Source organism: Carcharodon carcharias, chromosome 11 (assembly GCF_017639515.1).
Source record: "Carcharodon carcharias isolate sCarCar2 chromosome 11, sCarCar2.pri, whole genome shotgun sequence".
Taxonomy (NCBI): domain Eukaryota; kingdom Metazoa; phylum Chordata; class Chondrichthyes; order Lamniformes; family Lamnidae; genus Carcharodon; species Carcharodon carcharias.
Window position 1 is genome coordinate 29,992,789 of NC_054477.1, and position 19,985 is coordinate 30,012,773.

Below are 19,985 nucleotides of genomic sequence, written 5' to 3' on the forward strand. Positions count from 1 at the left end.
TAAATGGTAAGAGATTAGAAAGTGCAGATGTAAAAAGGGACCTGAGTGTCCTTGTCCATAAGTCACTGAAAGCTAACCTACAAGTGCAGCAGGCAATTAGGAAGCCTAATGGGATGTTAGTCTTTATTGCAAGAGGATTTGAGTACAGGAGTAGAGAAGTCTTGCTTCAATTGTATAGAAGCTTGGTTAGACAGCACATGGAGTAGTGTTTGCAGTTTTGGTCCCCTTACCTCAGAAAGGATATTATTGCTATAGAGGGGGTGCAACAAAGGTTCACCAAACTTGTTCCAGTGATGGCAGGACTGTCTTATGAAGAGAGATTGGGGAAACTGGACCTGTATTCTCCAGAGTTTCAAAGAATGAGAGGTGATCTCATTGAATCCTACAAAATATTTAAAGGAATCGACAGGGTAGATGCAGGTAAGACGTTTCCCCTGGTTGGGGAGTTTAGAACCAGGGGACACAATTTCCAAATAAGGGGGAAGCCACTTAGGACCGAGGTGAGGCAAAATTTACTCAGAGGGTTGTGAATCTTAGGATTCTCTAGCCCAGAGGGCAGTGCTAGCTCAGTAATTGAGCATGTTAAAGGTAGAGATTGATAGATTTCTGATTAACAATAACGTAAAGGGTTATGGGAATGGTGTGGGTAAAAGACATTGAAGTGTTCGATCAGCCATGACCATATTGAATAACAGAGCAGGCTCAGCAGTCTGAATGGCCCTCTCCTGTTCTTATCTTCCTATGTTCCTATTCAGATTATTTTCCAGATATTTCCATTATTCCAATGGGTAACCTCATAAAGATAACAACATGCAAGATCATAATGACACGGTGGGCATCACAGCAGAACAGAATATGATAGAATAAAACAAAACAAGCTCAAGTGATAACATTAGTGCACCAATAAAGGTCTTAGATCTAATTGAAGCAATATTACCCCCCTACCATCTTACTGTATTCTATGAGGTTGTTTATGCCCATTGTCTAACAGTATTGAGCTGTTCAGACAGAGGGAACAGGTCTGAGTTAGAAACAACAAAGCCAAGTCACACTCAAGTGGGAAAGCAAGGAAGAGAAGGGCAAGGGATAGGAGAAGTGCCTGGGAGGTGGGTGCACAGCATTGTGTTTTGGACTTTGAGGACTCACCCTGCCTGGTTGGACTTTTCTTAATTGCTCTGGCTTCCAAGGATTGAAGCAGAGGGAGGAAGGAACTTACAGAAGGGTTATCCTTTGATGGTTTACTTGTTGCTGCCCTGGTGAGCAGAGGGAAGAGTGTTGAAGACAGAATTGTGTTTGTCTGACTGTGTGGAAGATTAAGATTTAAAACAGCAATACCCAGTGCCTTTCCCAGCCTAGGGGAGTAAAATCAGTAAAATCACACCCAATCTGTCAGAGGAGAAATGCTTGATGCATTCATATGACATTTGTTTCTTTTTCAGCTGACTGTGCGCAACAATGAATATGCTAGTATCAGTAGTTTAATATTAAGTATTTAATATAATATAATCACTCAATCTTGAGGGAAGACAGCAGAGCCGAGGGGCGAAGAAGGACTGTTGCTGCTCAGGGAGTTTGCTTGGCTGTTTGAAAGGATGGTCCTCCCCATTGGCTCAATGCAGTCCCCAACACACCCGATTTGGTTGGAACCCCTCTGTTTATTGCCTATTTGCTGCATAGTCCTATCTACCATTTAATGACTAGTTGGCCATGTAATACCTCTTTTGTTTAATTCATTTATGTGATATGGATGTTGCTGGCTAGGCCAGCATTTATTGCCCATCCCTAATTGCCCTTAAGAAGGTGGTGATGAGCTGCCTTCTTGAACTGCTGCAGTCCCTGTGGCATAGGTACACCCACAGTGATGTTAGGGAGGGAGTTCCAGGATTTTGACCTAGCGGCAGTGAAGAAATGGCGATATATTTCCAAGTCAGGATGGTGAGTGACTTGGAGGGGAACTTCTAGGTGGTGATGTGCCCATGTATCTGCAGCCCTTGTCCTTCTAGATGGTAGTGGTCGTGGGTTTGGCAGGTGCTGTCCAAAGAGTTTTGGTGAGTTTCTGCAGTGCATCCTGAAGATGGTACACACTGCTCATTAGAATGGCATTGAAATTTGTGAAGGTATTGCTTAGGTCAATATGTTCTGTTCCCACTCTCAACTGGGATCTGGGTTTGCAGTAGGTAAAATGATGCTAAGTGCTACAATTATATCACATATGTATGGCAGAGATAGAACTTTCAAAGTATCCTCTCCACCTGCTAATATCTCAGGAGTGAATGAGTGGATGGGGTGCCAATCAAGCGGGCTGCTTCATCTTGGATGGCATCAAGCTTCTTGAGTTGGAGTTGTACTCTTCCAGGCAAGTGGAGAGCATTTCATCACACTCCTGACCTGTGCTTGTAGATGGTGGACAGGCTTTGGGGACTCTCTCACCGCAGGATTCCTCTGACCTGCTCTTGTAGCCACAGTATTTATGTCCACTTCAGTTTCTGGTTAATGGTAACCCCCAGGGTGTTGATAGTGGGGGCTTCAGTGAAGGTAATGCCATTGAATGTCAAGGGGCAATGGTTAGATTCTGTCTTGCTGGAGATGGTCTTTGCCTGGCACTGATGTGGCATGAATGTTACTTGCCACTTGTCAGCCCAAGCCTGGATATTGTCCTGGTCTTGTTGCGTTTGGACATGGACTGCTTCAGCAGCTGAGGAGTCACGAATGATGCTGAACATTGTGCAATCATCAGCGAACATCGACACTTCTGACCTTATGATAAAAGGAAGGTCACTGAAGATGGTTGGGCTGAGGACACTACCCTGAGGTACTCCTGCAGTGATGTCCTGGGGCTGGGATGACTGCCCCCCCAACAACCACAACTATCTTTCTTTGTGCTAGGTATGACCCCAAACAGGAGAGAGTTTTCCCCCGATTCCCTTTGATTCCCCTGCAGTTTTGCTAGGGCTCCTTAATGCCACACTTGGTCAAATGCTGCCTTGACGTCAAGGGCAGTCATTCTCAGCTCACCTCTGGAGTTCAGCTCTTTTGTCCATGACTGAATCAAGGCATAGTAACTAATTATATTGACTAGTAAACACATTATGGCCTGAAACCTTGTAAAACAGTAATACAAAACTGTGCTGAGATATTAGCAAGTGGAGAGGATACTTTGAAAGCTCTATCTCTGCCCTATATTTGTGATATAATTGTCACACTTGGCACGATTTTACCTACTGCAAATCCAGATCCCAACTGAGAGTGGGAACAGAATATAGAGACCTGGGCAATACCTTTACAAATAATGAGCAGGGACATTGAAATATTGGCAGGCAGTCAATGCTGGCAAGAATACAAGCCTTTAAAATACTGATACTATCATATTCATTGTTGTGCACAATCACATGTAAAGAACATAAGAACATAAGAAATAGGAGCAGTAGGCCATTTGGCCCCTCAAGCCTGCCCCGCCATTCAATATGATCATTGCTGATCTGCCCCAGGCCTCAACTCCTCTTTCGTCCCAGCTTCTCATGGTCCTCAACTCTCTGATATTTCAAAAATCTATCTACCTCCTCTTAAATTATTTGAGTGATCTAGCCTCCACAATTCTCTGGAGTAGAGAATTCCAGACATTCACTACCCTCTGAGAGAAGAAGTTCCTACACATCTCAGTTTTAAATGAGTATCCCCTTATTCTGTAACTATGTCCCCTAGTTTGAGACTCCCCCACTAGTAGAAACATCTACTCCATCAAGCCCCTTTAGAATCTTGTACGTTTCAATAAGATTATCCTTCATTCCTCTAAGCTCTAATGAATAAAGGCCTAACCTGTTTAGCTGTTCTTGATAAGTCAATCCCTTCATCCCAAGAATCAGCCTAGTGAATTTCTTTTGAACTGCCTCCAATGCAAGTATATCCTTTCTTAAATGCAGGGACCAAAACTGTACACAATACTGCAGGTGCAGCCTCACCAACACGCTGTAGAGTTGTAACAAGACTTCCCTATTTTTAAACTCCAATCCTCTGGCAATACAGGCCAAAATTCCATTTGCCTTCTTAATTACTTGCTGCACCTGCATGCTAAATTTCTGTGTTTCATGCACAAAAACACCCAGATCCTTCTGTGTTGCACTTTTTTGGAGTCTCTCTCCATTTAAATAATAGTCTGCCTTTTGATTCTTCCTACCAAACTGCATGACCTCACACTTTCCTACATTAAACTCCATCTGCCAAGTTTTTTCCCACTCACTCAATCTGCCTATATCCCCTTGCAGATTCCTTATGTCCTCATCACAAAATGCCCTCCCACCTATTTTTGTATCATCAACAAATTTGGATACATTACACTCTGCCCCCTCCTCCAAGTCATTAATATAGATAGTAAATAATTGAGGCCCTAGAACTGATCCTTGTGGCACTCCACTAGTTACATCTTTCCAACCTGAAAAAGACCCATTAATCCTCACTCTCTGTCTTTTGTGTGTTAACTATACTAAAGCACTACCCCATAAGAACATAAGAACATTAGAACTAAGACCAGGAGTAGGCAATTCAGCCCCTCGAGGCTGCCCCGCCACTCAATATGATTCAATTCATGGCTGATTTCATTTTGGCCTCAACTCCAATTTCCCGCCCTCTCCCCATAACTTTTTAACCCGTAACTAATTAAAAATCTGTCTATCTTCTCCTTAAATTTACTCAGCGTCCCGGCATCCAATGCACTATGTGGTAGTGAATTCCATAGGTTCACGAACTTTTGAGAAAAGTAATTCCTCATCTTTGATTTAAATCTACCACCTCTTAGCCTAAAACTATGGCGTCTTTTTCTAGAATGCCCTACAAGGGGAAACATCCGCTCCACGTCTACTTTGTCTATCCCCTTTAGCATCTTATATACCTCAATTAGATCTCCTCTCATCCTTCTAAACTCTAGCGAGTATAGGCCTAAACGGCTCAATCTCTCCTCATAAGACAAGCCCCGCATCTCTGGAATCAATCTAGTGAACCTCCTCTGAACCGCCTCCAATGCAACTACATCCCTCCTCAAGTAAGGGGACCAAAACTGTGCACAGTACTCCAGATGTGATCTCACCAATGCCTTATACAGTTGCAACAACACTTCCCTATTTTTATACTCTATTCCTTTAGCAATAAATGCCAAAATTCAATTTGCCTTCCTTATTACCTGCTGTACCTGCACACTAGCTTTCAGTGATTCATGCATGAGGACACCCAGATCCCTCTGCACTGAAGCATTCTGAAGTTTCTCTCCATTTAATAATAAGTCACCTTTTAATTCTTCAGACCAAAATGGATAACCTCACACTTACCCAGGTTAAACTCCATCTGCCAAATTTTGGCCCATTCACCTAACCTGTCCATATCCATTTGTAAATTTCTTATTTCTTCATTGCAACTTACTTTCCTACCTATTTTGGTGTCATCTGTAAATTTAGCTACAGTAGCTTCTATCCCTGAATCCAAGTCATTAATATAGATTGTAAGTAGTTGGGACCCAAGGACAGAACCCTGTGGCACCCCACTAGTTACAGCTTGCCATCCAAAAAAAGACCCATTTATCCTGACTCTCTGCTTTCGATTGGTTAGCCAATCCTCTATCCAAGTTGATATATTATCACTAACTCTGTGATCTTATCTTGTGTATTAATCTTTTGTGCGGCACCTTATCAAAGGCCTTCTGGAGGTCCAGATATACTATGTCTACAGGATCCCCATTATTCACTTTGCTTGTCAGATCTTCAAAGAACTCTAGCAAATTTGTCAAACATGATTTCTCTTTCACAAAACCATGTTGACTCTGTTTGATTGCGTTAAGCTTTTCTAAATGCCCCAATACTTCTTCCTTGATAATGGACTCTAGCATTTTCCCAATGACAGATGTTAGGCTGACTGGTCTATAGTTTCCTGCTTTTTGTCTCCCTCCCTTCTTGAACAGGAGTGTCACATTAGCAGTTTTCCAATCCGCTGGAACCCTCCCAGAATCCAGTCAGTGCTGGAATATTTTGACCAATGCCTCCACTATCTCTGCAGCCACTTCCTTAAAAACCCTTGGATGCAGGCCATCAGGCCCTGGTGACTTGTCTGCCTTTAGTGCCATTAGTTTGTCAATACTTTGTCCCTCATGATGGAGACTGTTACAAGATCTTTCCTCCCATAAGCTCCTTGCTTAGTTGATATCTTTGGGATGTTTATAGTGTCATCCACGTGAAGAGCGATGCAAAATATTGGTTTAAATTATCTGCTATTTCCCTGTTCCCCATTATCAGTTCTCCAGTTGCCTCCTCCAAGGGTCCCACGCTCATTTTAACCATTCTCTGGGCAGGATTTCCCCCGTCGTGGGGGGAAGTTGAATTGCAGACGTGCACAGGTGCGCCTCCGATCGGCACCCCCGATCAGGGGGGCGGCGCCATTTTACGTGGGCGGGCGCAACATCTGCACGCATGCACAAGAAGGAGCGTACTCATCTCCCTGAGGCTAAGTGCTGCCTCAGGGAGATCGGCTAATCTGTGCCAAATATTAAAAATTGGGAAAAGAAATTCCTGACATGTCCCCTCATATGACACTGTCAGATGAGTTAGGACATGTCCATAATTTTTACAAAAACCTTAATAAAATTTTTAAAAACTTACATGAAACCTCATCCCGCCCGTGGATGAGGTTTCATGCTTTTTCTAATTCCCGCCGGGGCTCCTGGCCTGCCCGACAACCTTAAGGTTGGACGGGCAGGTCCACTAATTAGTTTAATGATTCTGTCAATGGCCTCAATTGGCCATTGACAGGTCGGCAGGTGCACAGCTGATTTTGCGGCGCCCCCGCCTACCGGAAAATTTAAATAGAGTTCCGCCTGACGTCACTGCTCATCACTTTACGCATCGGCGAGCAGGCCCCGCCCCCCTGCTCATCGATGGGAAAATCCTGCCCTCTTCCCTTTTATATACCCATAGAAGCTCTTGCTGTCTGTTTTTATATTTCTTGCCAATTTACTTTCATAATCAATTTTTCCCTCTTTATTAGCTTTTTAGTCATCCACTGCTGGTTCCTAAAAAATTCCCAATCAATTCCCAAATGGCCTACCAAAAACATTAGCTTTTGCCTTAGTTTTTGATTGGATACTCTCTCTGACACCCTTTGTTAACCACGGGCGGTTCATTCTTCTCATTGAGTCCTTCTTTTTGACCGGGATAAATTTTTGCTGAGCTTTATGAAATATCTGCTTAAATGTCTGCCACTGCTCATCCACTGACCTTCCCCTTAGCCTATTTTCCCAGCCCACTTTAGACAACTCTTTATTCATACCTCTGTAATTGCCTTTATTTAAGTTGAGGACACTGGTTTGAGACCCAAGTTGCTCGTCCTCAAACTGAATTAGAAATTCTACCATGTTGTGATCGCTATCCCCTAGAAGATTCTTAACCACAATACTTCATATTACTCCCACCTCATTACGCTTTACTATATCTAAAATAGCCTGTCCCCAGGTTCTGCAATGTATTGCCCTAGGAAAAAACCCCTGATGTACTCTACAAATATGTCTTCCATGTTACCCCTGGCAATCTGATTTGTCCAGTCAATATGCAGATTAAAATCACCCATGACAATTGTAGTGCCCTTCTTTCACACCTCCACTATTTCCCAATTTATACTTTGTCCTACAGAAGCAAATTTTATATGAATGCTTCAAGAATTTCTCCTCTGATTGGGCAGGAATTTACCATGGTTTTTGGGGCACTGACATTAGAACCAAACGGACGTCCCGAGATTGCACTTGCTCGCACTGACACCGGCTTGGCGCACAGGCGGCCTCTTAATTGGCCAACTCCATACTCACCCTCCTATTAAGGGCTCCCATTGCTGCAGTTCCTTTCATAGGGCTGTCAGCTAAAAGCCTCGCAAGCCCCATCAGGAGAGTTGGGTGCTGCTTAGGCCAAGAAGGAGATCTCACAGAGACCTCCTCAGGGGGGTAAACTTGTTAATAGATCAAAGGGGAGGAAGGGGATAGATGCCTCAGAATAGAGGAGAAACCCCTCCAGATGCACCATTTGGACTGTGGGAGTGGCCTTTCACCCCTCCGGCTCTTATTGTCACCGGTCTGCCAAAGGAATGTTGCCTCCATTAAGCTGGAGGCCTCCACACATGGCAAGGAGCCACTCTGCCACCAGCTATATGCCATGACAGCCACAAAATCACCCCCAATTGGGGCCATAACTGGTTAAGCTGCCTGCCTTCCTCCATGCAGTGGGTAGGTAATCCTCATCCCAAGCCACCCTCGGAAAACATCCCTGCCTCCAGTCCTGCCATCACAGAGCTGGGAAAATTCAGCCCATTATTACTGCTTGGCACAAAAATTAAGACTATTTTTCTACAAATTTAACAAAGTAGATAACTCAACTAGCTAAGGATTGTGTTCCATGTACAGGGATCCTGTTGCTGTTACATCGAGAGGGAAAGTATGGCAGGCCGTTAATAACCACAGTTATCAATTGTAGGAACCCTATCTCATCCAAGTCACACGCCACCTTTGATTTGAACATGTCTCTCTATTCCTTAAAAACGAAAAACAAAAAACTGCAGATGCTGGAAATACAAAATAAAAACAGAATTACCTGGAAAAACTCAGCAAGTCTGGCAGCATCGGCGGAGAAGAAAAGAGTTGACGTTTCGAGTCCTCATGACCCTTCAGCAGAACTAGGCGAATCCCAGGAAGGGGTGAAATATAAGATGGTTTAAGGTGGTGGTGGGGGGGAGGGGGGGGGGGTGGTGTTGGGTTGGGGGAGAGAAGTGGAGGGGGGTGGTGTGGTTGTAGGCAAAAGCAGTGATAGAAGCAGATCATCAAAAGATGTCACAGACAGCAGAACAAAAGAACACATAGGTGTCGAAGTTGGTGATATTATCTAAACGAATGTGCTAATTAAGAATGGATGGTAGGGCACTCAAGGTATAGCTCTAATGGGGGTGGGGGGAGCATAAAAGATTTAAAAATATTTTAAAATAATGGAAATAGGTGGGAAAAAGAAAAATCTATATAATTTATTGGGAAAAAAAAACAAAAGGAAGGGGGAAGAAACAGAAAGTGGGGGGGCGGGGGGGGGCGGGTGGTGGGGATGGAGGGGGGAGGTCAAGACCTAAAGTTGTTGAATTCAATATTCAGTCCGGAAGGCTGTAAAGTGCCTAGTCGGAAGATGAGGTGTTGTTCCTCCAGTTTGCGTTGGGCTTCACTGGAACAATGCAGCAAGCCAAGGACAGACATGTGGGCAAGAGAGTAGGGTGGAGTGTTAAAATGGCAAGTGACAGGGAGGTTTGGGTCATTCTTGCGGACAGACCACAGGTGTTCTGCAAAGCGGTCGCCCAGTTTACGTTTGATCTCTCCAATGTAGAGGAGACCACATTGGGAGTAATGAATGCAGTAGACTAAGTTGGGGGAAATGCAAGTGAAATGCTGCTTCACTTGAAAGGAGTGTTTGGGCCCTTGGACGGTGAGGAGAGTGGAAGTGAAGGGGCAGGTGTTACATCTTTTGCGTGGGCATGGGGTGGTGCCATAGGTGGGGGCTGGGGAGTAGGGGGTGATGGAGGAGTGGACCGTTTCAACACTCCACCCTGCTCTCTTGCCCACATGTCTGTCCTTGGCTTGCTGCATTGTTCCAGTGAAGCCCAACGCAAACTGGAGGAACAACACCTCATCTTCCGACTAGGCACTTTACAGCCTTCCGGACTGAATATTGAATTCAACAACTTTAGGTCGTGAGCTCCCTCCCCCATCCCCACCCCCTTTCTGTTTCTTCCCCCTTCCTTTTGTTTTTTTTCCAATAAATTATATAGATTTTTCTTTTTCCCACCTATTTCCATTATTTTAAAATATTTTTAAATCTTTTATGCTCCCCCCACCCCCACTAGAGCTATACCTTGAGTGCTATACCATCCATTCTTAATTAGCACATTTGTTTAGATAATATCACCAACTTCGACACCTATGTGTTCCTTTGTTCTGCTGTCTGTGACATCTTTTGATGATCTGCTTCTATCACTGCTTTTGCCTACAACCACACCACCCCTCTCCACTTCTCTCCCCCCACCCAACACCACCCCCCCACCTTAAACCAGCTTATATTTCACCCCTTAGATAAAAACAAAAACCAAAAAACTGTGGATGCTGGAAATACAAAACAAAAACAGAATTACCTGGAAAAACTCAGCAGGTCTGGCAGCATCGGAGGAGAAGAAAAGAGTTGACGTTTCGAGTCCTCATGACCCTTCGACAGAACTAGGTGAATCCCAGGGAGGGTTGAAATATAAGCTGGTTTAAGGTGGTGGTGGTGGGGGGTGGGGGGGGGGGGGGGGACGTTGGGTGGGGGGAGAGAAGCTTTTGCCTACAACCACACCACCCCCCTCCACTTCTCTCCCCCCACCCAACCTCCCCACCCCCCACCACCACCACCTTATATTTCAACCCTCCCTGGGATTCACCTAGTTCTGTCGAAGGGTCATGAGGACTCGAAACGTCAACTCTTTTCTTCTCCGCCGATGCTGCCAGACCTGCTGAGTTTTTCCAGGTAATTCTGTTTTTGTTTTATATTTCATCCCTTCCTGGCATTCGCCTAGTTCTGTCGAAGGGTCATGAGGACTCGAAACGTCAACTCTTTTCTTCTCCGCCGATGCTGCCAGACTTGCTGAGTTTTTCCAGGTAATTCTCTCTATTCCTTCATTGTCATTGGTGAATAGCCTGCAATTCTACCTCATGCCAGTGGGGGCACCATCACCTTTAGGATTGCCATGGTTCAAAGGGAAGGCCCCCTACCACTTTGTCAGGACAAGTAGAGACAGACAATTAATCTGGCCTTCCCGGTATCTTGAGGCTATTGGTTTAAAAACTCCTTCTCAAACAATCATCAACCACAATAAGTAAAAGGTTCTGTTTTCGTTAAGTGGTTAGTGTACAAGTTTTGTTTCTAACAAGTCCAAAGTGCAACTACATGGATCCTATTTAAAGGCAGCCAGGCGTGTGTCATTTACAAATCATATCATCAATGACAATGGCCCACCATTTCTACAGAATCAACAACACTCCTTCATGAAAATGATGACCGCCAAAGCCAGTTTGCCTCCACGTTTCAATCTCTAAGTAACAAAGCATAGTATAATCGTAACGCCGATTTTTAAAGCTCTGTTGCTTAAATGTAGTTTGAAAGAAGCAAGCGTCATGAAGCGAGTTCTCCCTAAAAAGGGAGTGACGGGCAGGGTCTGAGTTGCCCTATCGCAGAACAGCAAAGCCCTGCCCCGGGGAACCTGCATAAACCCCTAGTCCTCAATAATTCCCCATGCATACTGTACATCATTCCTCCTGTCCCCTGACATTCTACTGAACAGCCTGAGCCAACAGTCAGTCAGACACCAGTGAGATAGCACTCACTTCTTCCCTCCCTATTTCTCTGTTGATGCAGCTGCATTAGTCTCCAGCAGTAACATAGCAAAATGACCCATTTCATTGGAATGTGGGGAATATGAATGCTGGAACAGGGGAGCGTGGATTCCGTCTCGATCAGCTCTTGAAACGCGATCCCACTTCTAAATGACTAAGGAAACAGACAATCAAGTACATTTCCACTAAGGAAGACTAATATGTAAATGTTGAGTTGAAACTCTTGTTATAGTAAGTGGGCAGTGTCTGGAAGATTATTGCAAAATGCTATTGTTGCTGCACTCACTATTCCTGTACGTGGTGAACGGTTCCTCGCTGTCACCGACTCGAGGAGATCTGTACACCTCCCTCCTGAACATCCAGGGAGAAATTGCCGTGGAAAAGGTGCTTTTGCAAAATTTACAGACTTACGTTGAAAACGAGATCTACAGAATGGACGATCTGAAACGGTAAGATTTTAATTCGCTCGGAATTAAATCCATTTAAAAAAAACAAGAGCTTTAGCAGTCTCATTGAGGAATAGTGAACATGTCGTTTATACATTTTTATTTCAACATTTTTATTAATATTTCCCTCGCCTTTCAATTAGTTAGCTCAACCTAGTTGAGTTTATTTTTTTCAGCCTAGTTAGGCAGCTGCATTTTATTATGTCACATTTACAATAATAGCTATTCTCTGAGACCAAATTTGCATTAGAAAGAGCTCAGCCACAGAATACTTTTTTAAGATAAGAGACAAAGTCCCGTGCAAGTAAAGCTGGCAAAATATACTGGGCTCAATTTTAATCCATTCAAAACTCATTCGCTTACCCAGGGTTAAAATCATATGTAGCCTTGGTGCAGGATTTCTCCCCGTGATTAAAACATTTAAGTGCAGCTTTTTGATTTACTGTCTTGACATTTACAAAACAGGATACAATGCTACAATTCTATCCAAATTTCAGAGCACAGGGCTGTCAGATGTGAGGTCTTGGCAAATTACTCAGACTGTAAATATTTGTGACTTAGTCAGCACTGGTGATGATTTTATGTTCTAGCCAAAGATTTAGTTAATTCTGGACTATTTTCTTTCAATAAATTCAGCTTGATTTATTTTTCTTTCTCTTTCCATAGTTAAACAAACTAATAGGTATTAATGAGCATCTAAACTCATTCTTAAAGTAATTTTAATTTGATTTCATTTGAAGTATAGTCGGAGTTGAATCAACCTTCAATTTCCTTAGACGGACTTGTGTTTAAGGACACAGGTTGTTTTTAACAGTAACACATCTTTCATTGTCAATGGGCACTTCAAGTTCCATGTATTTGAATAGTAACACTTTTCTTGCATTTATATACCACTTTTCATGACCTCAGGATGCCCTGAAGCATTTGATAGTCAATTACATATTTTTGAAGTGTAGTCACAGTCACTGTTGTAATGTGGGAAACCTAGCTGCCATTTTCACACAGCAAGCTCCCACAAACAGCAGTTTGATACTGATCAGATAATCTGTTATAGTGATTTTGGTTGACGAATAAATCTTAGCCAGGATATCAGGGGAATTCCCCTGAAATCCTGGCCAAAACTTCCTGCTCTTTCTTACTTGTATATGTGATATTTCACATCCACCTGAGAGGGAAGATATGGGCAAACAGGAGGAGTCCTTGGTTTAATATCTCATTCAAAAGACAGTATCTCTGGCAGTGCAGAACATCCTCAGTGCTGCACTAGATTAACAATCTGAATTTTGTGCTCGGGTCTCTGGAGTGGGACTTAAACCCACAACTTTCTGACTCAAAGATGAGAGTGTTACCAACTAACACTTATGGATGCTGATTGATGCCACCGGTTATGTGTGCTGTAATGCGGAATTAACTGTATGCACACGATATTCCAATTTATATCTTATTCCAATTTAGAGAGATCGACATTGAGTAGCATTAAAAACTCCTTGTGATGGGCGCAGGGTTTGGAGTAGGTGATGTCTTTATGATACTTAGGTATTGTTACGATGTGAATGATGATATGTGCCAGGCAGATCAAGTCTACGAGGGAAACTTGATCATGCAATCACGACGGTTTTGCAATTTGTATTTATTTCGGGATGCGTGCCCTGAATTCAGAAGTAATGAATCCACCAAGATTCTAGAGATTTTTAAAAAACAAAATTAAAATATTTATTAACAAAATAAAAGATTTCAAACACATACATAGGTCTACAAATTAATACTGTAATAACTCCTAAAATCCCTAATTAGCCTGGCTTCCAGTTACACCCCTGTTAAGGCAGCAGTTTAAAAAAATAGATTTTAAAAAGATCCAGCAAGTCAACACAATACCCTGGACAGTGGAATTCAAAGTGGCTCTTCCCAGCTTCAGTTTCTGTAGACAGCAGGCTTAATGCAAAAACATCAGAGGCTCCTTACACCTCTGTTAGATCTTACAATGCCTTCCCTGACACATAGCCTCATTCTCCTTTATACATGTTTCTCCATTTTAATGTGTAAATTCCATTGTCCCTATGTCTTTGGAACTTTACCTTTCTCATAATATAAATCTTTTCATGTTGCCTCTATATATTTTCAATAGCCCTTGAGAAAAATAAACACATTCCTCAGCTTGCTTGTCTGGGTGTTTGTAAACAGATGGGGATCCCTTTGAAAACTAAATCTCCCTTCATCAATCTACAAATGCAAATTCCTTTTACACCTTACATGCTAAGACTCCAACCATATTTATGAATTAGCATATTAAAGACACTTCTACACCTTATTTCTTTTGATACTTCAACCTGCAGCCTGCTTGGCTACAAGATGTAATTAAATCACACACACAGACAAAACAACACAACCCCCATAAACCTACATTACATTAAGCAGGAAATATTATGAAAATTATTATACCTCATGACAATACTTTAATTTTGCAGGTGTCAATTGTTGTCTGGACTGGTTTGCTTTATTCCTAGCCTCTGACCTCCTCTTGTAGCCACAGTATTTATATGGCTAGTCCAGTTTAGTTTCTGGTCAATGATAACCCTCAGAGTGTTGATAGTGGGCGATTCAGTTATGGTAATGCCATTGAATGTTAAGGAGCGATGGTTTTCTCTTGTTGTAGATGGTCATTGCCTGGCACTTGTGTGGAGTGAATGTTACTTGCCACTTGTCAGCCCAAGCCTGAATATTTTTCAGGTCTTGCTGCATTTGGGCATGGAGTGCTTCAGTATCTGAGCAGTTGCAAATGGTGCTGAACATTGTGCAATTCCCACTTCTGACCATATGATGGAAGGAAGGTCATTGATGAAGCAGTTGAAGATGGTTGGGTATAGTTTAACACTGGAGGTACTGAACCTTGCCAGAGATGGTGATGTGCATTAACTTAACTATATACGCACTCTCAGTACCCCTTAATATATTAAGTATAGCAGATGATAAGATACTGATTGCTGCCAACTGTTTTGTATCAACTTGTAGAAGAGTCTTTTTCACATCACTGCACCATTTAATGTGGCACTTATTGTGCCTGCCTGAATACTTTAAACCCACATCAAAATATCTTCAATAAAGAGCTGAAAATTTCCTTCAATTCAGATCAGAGAAGGACAAGTTATTGTATTTATTTACCGCATACATATTTAGGGATGGATATAAACTAATTAATGGATCAATGCATAGCACACTTGGAAAATGTTCTTCTGCCAAATAAATGTGCTCCCAATCAACAATTTTAAAAGATATAGCATAATAATGGGCAACCAAGAGACACTGATGCAGGTCTCTTCACAGGTGGTATGTTTAGGATGGTATGATCATTCTGGTCAACACAGGTTCTCCTTCATTCAACTATGTCTTTGGGATTTACCAGCTTTCAGGCTGGTTGGTTAACTAATTTAGGCAGGAGCAGATTTGGTTCCAGTTTTACTGATTTGACTAATAAATTCTCTTGTGTTCCAGTCTCTTTATCTACATAATACAGGCAATTCCCTCAGCTAACATTACATCACCGGTCTAAGCTCTATGTGGAAAGTAATAAACCATTGCTCTGAAAAAGTCAGGAAATAGCCTCTAAATGAGTTCAAAACATCCAAATCTAAATGTTAAGTCACCCCTTTCAGATTCTTTAGACTGCAATAGCTCTGCTCTCCATCTGCCTGATTGGAAAGTAGGTCCTATCATTATCACCAGTAGTCCCAGGAGCACGTGTCGAGCATGTGACCTGGGCTTCAAATCTGCATGGAGACCCCAGCAAGAGAAGTTTCGGGTTTGACACTGGTAATAGGTTTGGGGAAGGGTGGGATGATTGTGTATTTCTAGGGCCCTTGTTATGAAGGTTATAGTTTCCCTCTGGAATGTAATTTTGCACCCCGCCCCAAATCATCCACCTCCCCTCCCCCCCAAACCCCATCCACCTCCATGTACTCTTCCACTTTGAATCTGGGGAAATCCTGGAACAACGCTGCTTTCATACTCTACACATGTCCAACCCTTGAGAATTCTGACGCATCATAATGCTCCTGTGAAGTGCCTTGCAATGTTTCGCTACATTCAAGGTACTATATGTAGTTTATTGAAAATTGCATTGTGCATTTTGTCCACTTGAGGCTACCATCCAAAATGTACCAGCAGAGGGAGTCTACTAGGATGAGATAACAAAGGACCCATGTTTAACAGCTCATGTTGTTCTCATTCTAAATGTCTCTGGCTGAATAGAAAACTGCTTCAATTCAAAGAACGTCACACTATATAAAAATAAGTTGTTGTTATCTGTTTAATAAATTGGATTCCTTGTAGTCTTGTGTTGCACATCAGTCTGCAAAACCCTTTGCCAATATTGTGACAGATATTTAGCTCATGGTTCATATTAATATTTTAGTGTTAATGTTTAGTTTTGGGAAGATTAGAGTTTAATTGTGGAAAATAGGATAGATGAAACTAAAGTAGCTTGGAGTCAATTACACTTAAAAGCTTGGAGCCATGCTGACTTAAGGGGTTAACAGCTAGAAAGGTAAGATCATGAACAGCAGGTAGCTTACTTAGCTGGAGAGCTGGTGACATGGTATCTACATTGCTTCCAAAGAAGGGCAGTCCAGAGAGTTGTTCTGTTTTGGGAGTTAGAATTAAATTAGTTTAAAAACATTCAGTGAACCCTTAAATACTACATTGTCATCAATTTGGGTAGAGCTGAAGCAGGTTGTCTGGTTTTAATTTATCCGAGTGCTCTGTAGCAGTGGAAGAAGGAATGCTGAAAGGGCACTGCTGTTAGCAGGTTCCAGGCAGCTAGGGCTCGAGGAAGCCCTGGTTGCTATTTAGTGCAGTTAGAGCTCAGGAGAAGTCTTGGGGAGCTGGCAACGTGACAGAAGGTCACTGGTTCTGTGCTAGGGAGAGTTAGGGCTCAGGAGAAGCCCTGGGAACCATTTATACCTCGGTGCAGCTGGGAGCATGGAGTTCGGAGAAACCCAGGAGCCGTGCCAGTTTAATGAAGGTAATGGTCTATGAAAGAGTTGGAAGCATGTTGGTAATTAAAGATGGGAATGCAGCTTTGTGAATCCCATGGAACGCAGTCTCATGAGAGGAGATTGAACCCTTGAGAAGTGGGCAATCGTTGAGGCAGTCTGAGTCGGAGGATCTTTTGGAGGAATTCAGAGGATAGATCTTTGAAAGTGAAGAGCTGAAATAATTTATAACGGAAACAGAGAGTTTTAACAAGACTTTGTCACTGACATCTGGGTGGGTTGCTGAGAAAGCTGTGGGATTTGTCTTGGTCATATCTGTTATTTAATGCGCAGTGTGGTGTGTTCAACCACAGTTTGCTTGTTAACCTATATTGAGCTCCTGTTAATTCTGAATGTTAGAGTATAAGATAGATTTTGTTGATTGTTTACTTTTCTTACTTTGTATGGTAAAGTTTGTTTTGTTTAAAACCATGGAACCTTGTAGCTTTATTCTGCTAGTGGGTAACTGGGATTTCAAACTTTATCGACTTTAAACAAAGTGTTACTTGCCCCTAACCAGATTGTAACAAATATCTTTCCCCAGAAATTATTACTATATTTTTAAACAGTATTTTCACCCATATTTCTGGGTCATTGGTGGTGTTCACCAGAGCTCAATTCTTACCCCTCTCCTAATCCAATATGCATTATTTACATTTTATTGATTAGCAACATCATCTGCAATTGTAGATAAACTTTCACTTTTATTTGGATGGAATTCAATTCTACTTCTCTGTTGCTACCATCGACTCCAAGATTGTTGCTATACTTTATGACTGCTTGTCAGGGTTCAAATCATGGATCAGCTGAAATTTCCTTCAGCTCCAAATTGACATAAAACAAAACCCTCTTCTTGGTTTCCATTAGTATCTGATTCCATTTCATTAACCTTTCAGATAGCTCTCTGATTGAATTTCAGTGCTCTGTTCCACCTCGAGCTAAGTTTTTCACCTTTTACCAGGTCTGATGCCGTGTTATTGCTGACCTACAGCCAACCTCTCACATTCTGCTGTTGAAATCCAAACTCACACCTTCATCATCTAGAGGATTCCATTCATAAATACTCTTCCCTTACGAACCCTGTGCCAATGCCCTCCCCAGCACAACGTGATTCAAACCAATCACTCCCTTCCATGTCAAGCTCCACTAGCGCTGTGTCCTAGATGTTTAAGATCCATGACCTCATCTTTCACAAAGTCCTTTCACATTGCTCAATATTTTCCAGTAATATATCCTTGTATACATTTTCTCCCACTCTGTCTCTGGATTGCTGCTTCTCCCGCTGTTTCAACTCCAATATAACACACAGGCCAATCATTCAATCACTGCACTTTGGAATTCTCTTCCAGCAACATGGTCAGCCTATGATCTCCCTCTGTCTCCCAAAGTCTCCTAAAATCCCAACTCAACTGTGCCTTCAGTCTTATCTATCCTGATGAATTTCCTAATTCTCCGACAAAGTGTTCATCTATCTGAATTGTAAAATGCGCCAAAACACTTTTTTACTAGAGGTGTGTTATAGAAATACATGAAATTGTTCTTTTTGGTAATATGTTGCATTGTGGCTTTGTCCATCATTTCATTACGATTGCTCAGATTGTTCTAGAAATGCTATCCAACTGATTTTCAACAAAAGGGGGTAAATCAATTAGTTCCTTATCTTTCAAATTATTTTGTTTCTCCTGTTCTAGGTCTTAATTTTTTTGCATTGCAGATTTTATGAAAAAGTAAAGGCACTGCACAGCAATGTTTATCAGGAACCTGTGAAAGCAATATCAAACCCTTTGTTTGCTTACACCCTTATTAAGAGGTTGCAAATTGACTGGCAAAATATTGTATATAGCAATGAAGCCATCGAGAATATCCAAGGTAAATGCTTAGGCTTAAATATTAACACTTTTTAATCTCATCAGTAAAGTTATTATAATTGTACAACTATAATATTAAATATAGTATGGTAAAAGTATAATTGAATTAATTCACTTCTGCAATTACAAAAATTATTTTCAGTGCTTTCATTTCTGGCTACTATTATCCAGACATTAGCACATTGCTGTGTCTTTGGCTCTTCGAATCTCTGTGGGTTTGAGCATTTCTGGTTTTCATGCTACATGAACTGGCATCTCCTGTGGTTGCAGACCTAGAACCAGATTGCTACTCAGTCATACCACAGACCAAGCAGTGAAAGTGAAAAATCATTACTGGCTAGTTATTTCTTTTTTAGTTTTAAAACATCACTGCTTTTAATATATGGTGATAATACACCAGTGTGATGCAATAAGCCAATTCAATTCCTTCTTTAAATTTAGCTTTGTGTTGTGGATAATCCTGGCAAAGCAATGTTTATTGCCCATTACTAATTATCTGGAAGGCACTAAGAGCCAACCATTTGTCAACTAGACTGGATAGGGGTGGCAGGTTCCCATTCCAGAAGGGCAATAGTTAACCAGTTGGATTTTTACAAAAATATGGCAGCTCTGTGGTCTCTTTCCTGATTCCAATCCATAACTTGTTTTGGTGGGATTTAAACTCATGGTCTCTAGTTGCCAGTACTAAAACCACTAGGGTACCATACCAAAATCACCACTACCAGCAGCAAATTGTGCTCATTTCATTGACCAAGAATATACTGCTCTATTCTAGAGTATTATTGTCTATTTGTGGCCAGAACCAGTAAGTTCAGTAAGTTGAGATCAATATAGCACTATGGAATTTTACATCACATAAGGAGTCCATTCAGCTCCTCAAGTTCTGTGCTAGCTAATTGCTAGAAAAATCTAAATTAAATCCCATTGTCCTCTTACCACAGCCTTGCATCTGCTTCAAATATTTATCTGCTCTTCACTTAAAAGATGCAGTGGTACCTGTCTCAATTGTTGCTTGTGATAAATAATCCTATCTTACCTTTCAACCTCTTGCTGACAATCTTATATTGATGGACGCTGGTCACTGGCTGTTCGATAAGAGAAAATAGCCTTTCTCTTTTCACCCTCTTAAAAACCCTTTACAATTTAAAGAAACCTACTGTTAGGTCTCCACTTTGCCTTCTCTGCTCCAGTTGAAAATGTCCTAATAATTCAAGTCTTCCCA

The 19,985-nt window shown here is 41.9% G+C and overlaps 1 protein-coding gene across 1 annotated transcript in view; it reads left to right on the forward strand.

The window, feature by feature from the left end:
* The first annotated feature begins 11,452 nt into the window (after window positions 1-11,452).
* p4ha3 (prolyl 4-hydroxylase, alpha polypeptide III) overlaps window positions 11,453-19,985 on the forward strand; it is a 70,895-nt gene continuing 62,362 nt past the window's right edge. Inside the window, exons 1-2 of the mRNA XM_041199409.1 lie at window positions 11,453-11,871; window positions 18,610-18,764. Coding sequence (XP_041055343.1) covers window positions 11,687-11,871; window positions 18,610-18,764 — 340 coding nt within the window. The 5' untranslated portion in view covers window positions 11,453-11,686. The remainder of the gene's footprint in view (window positions 11,872-18,609; window positions 18,765-19,985) is intronic.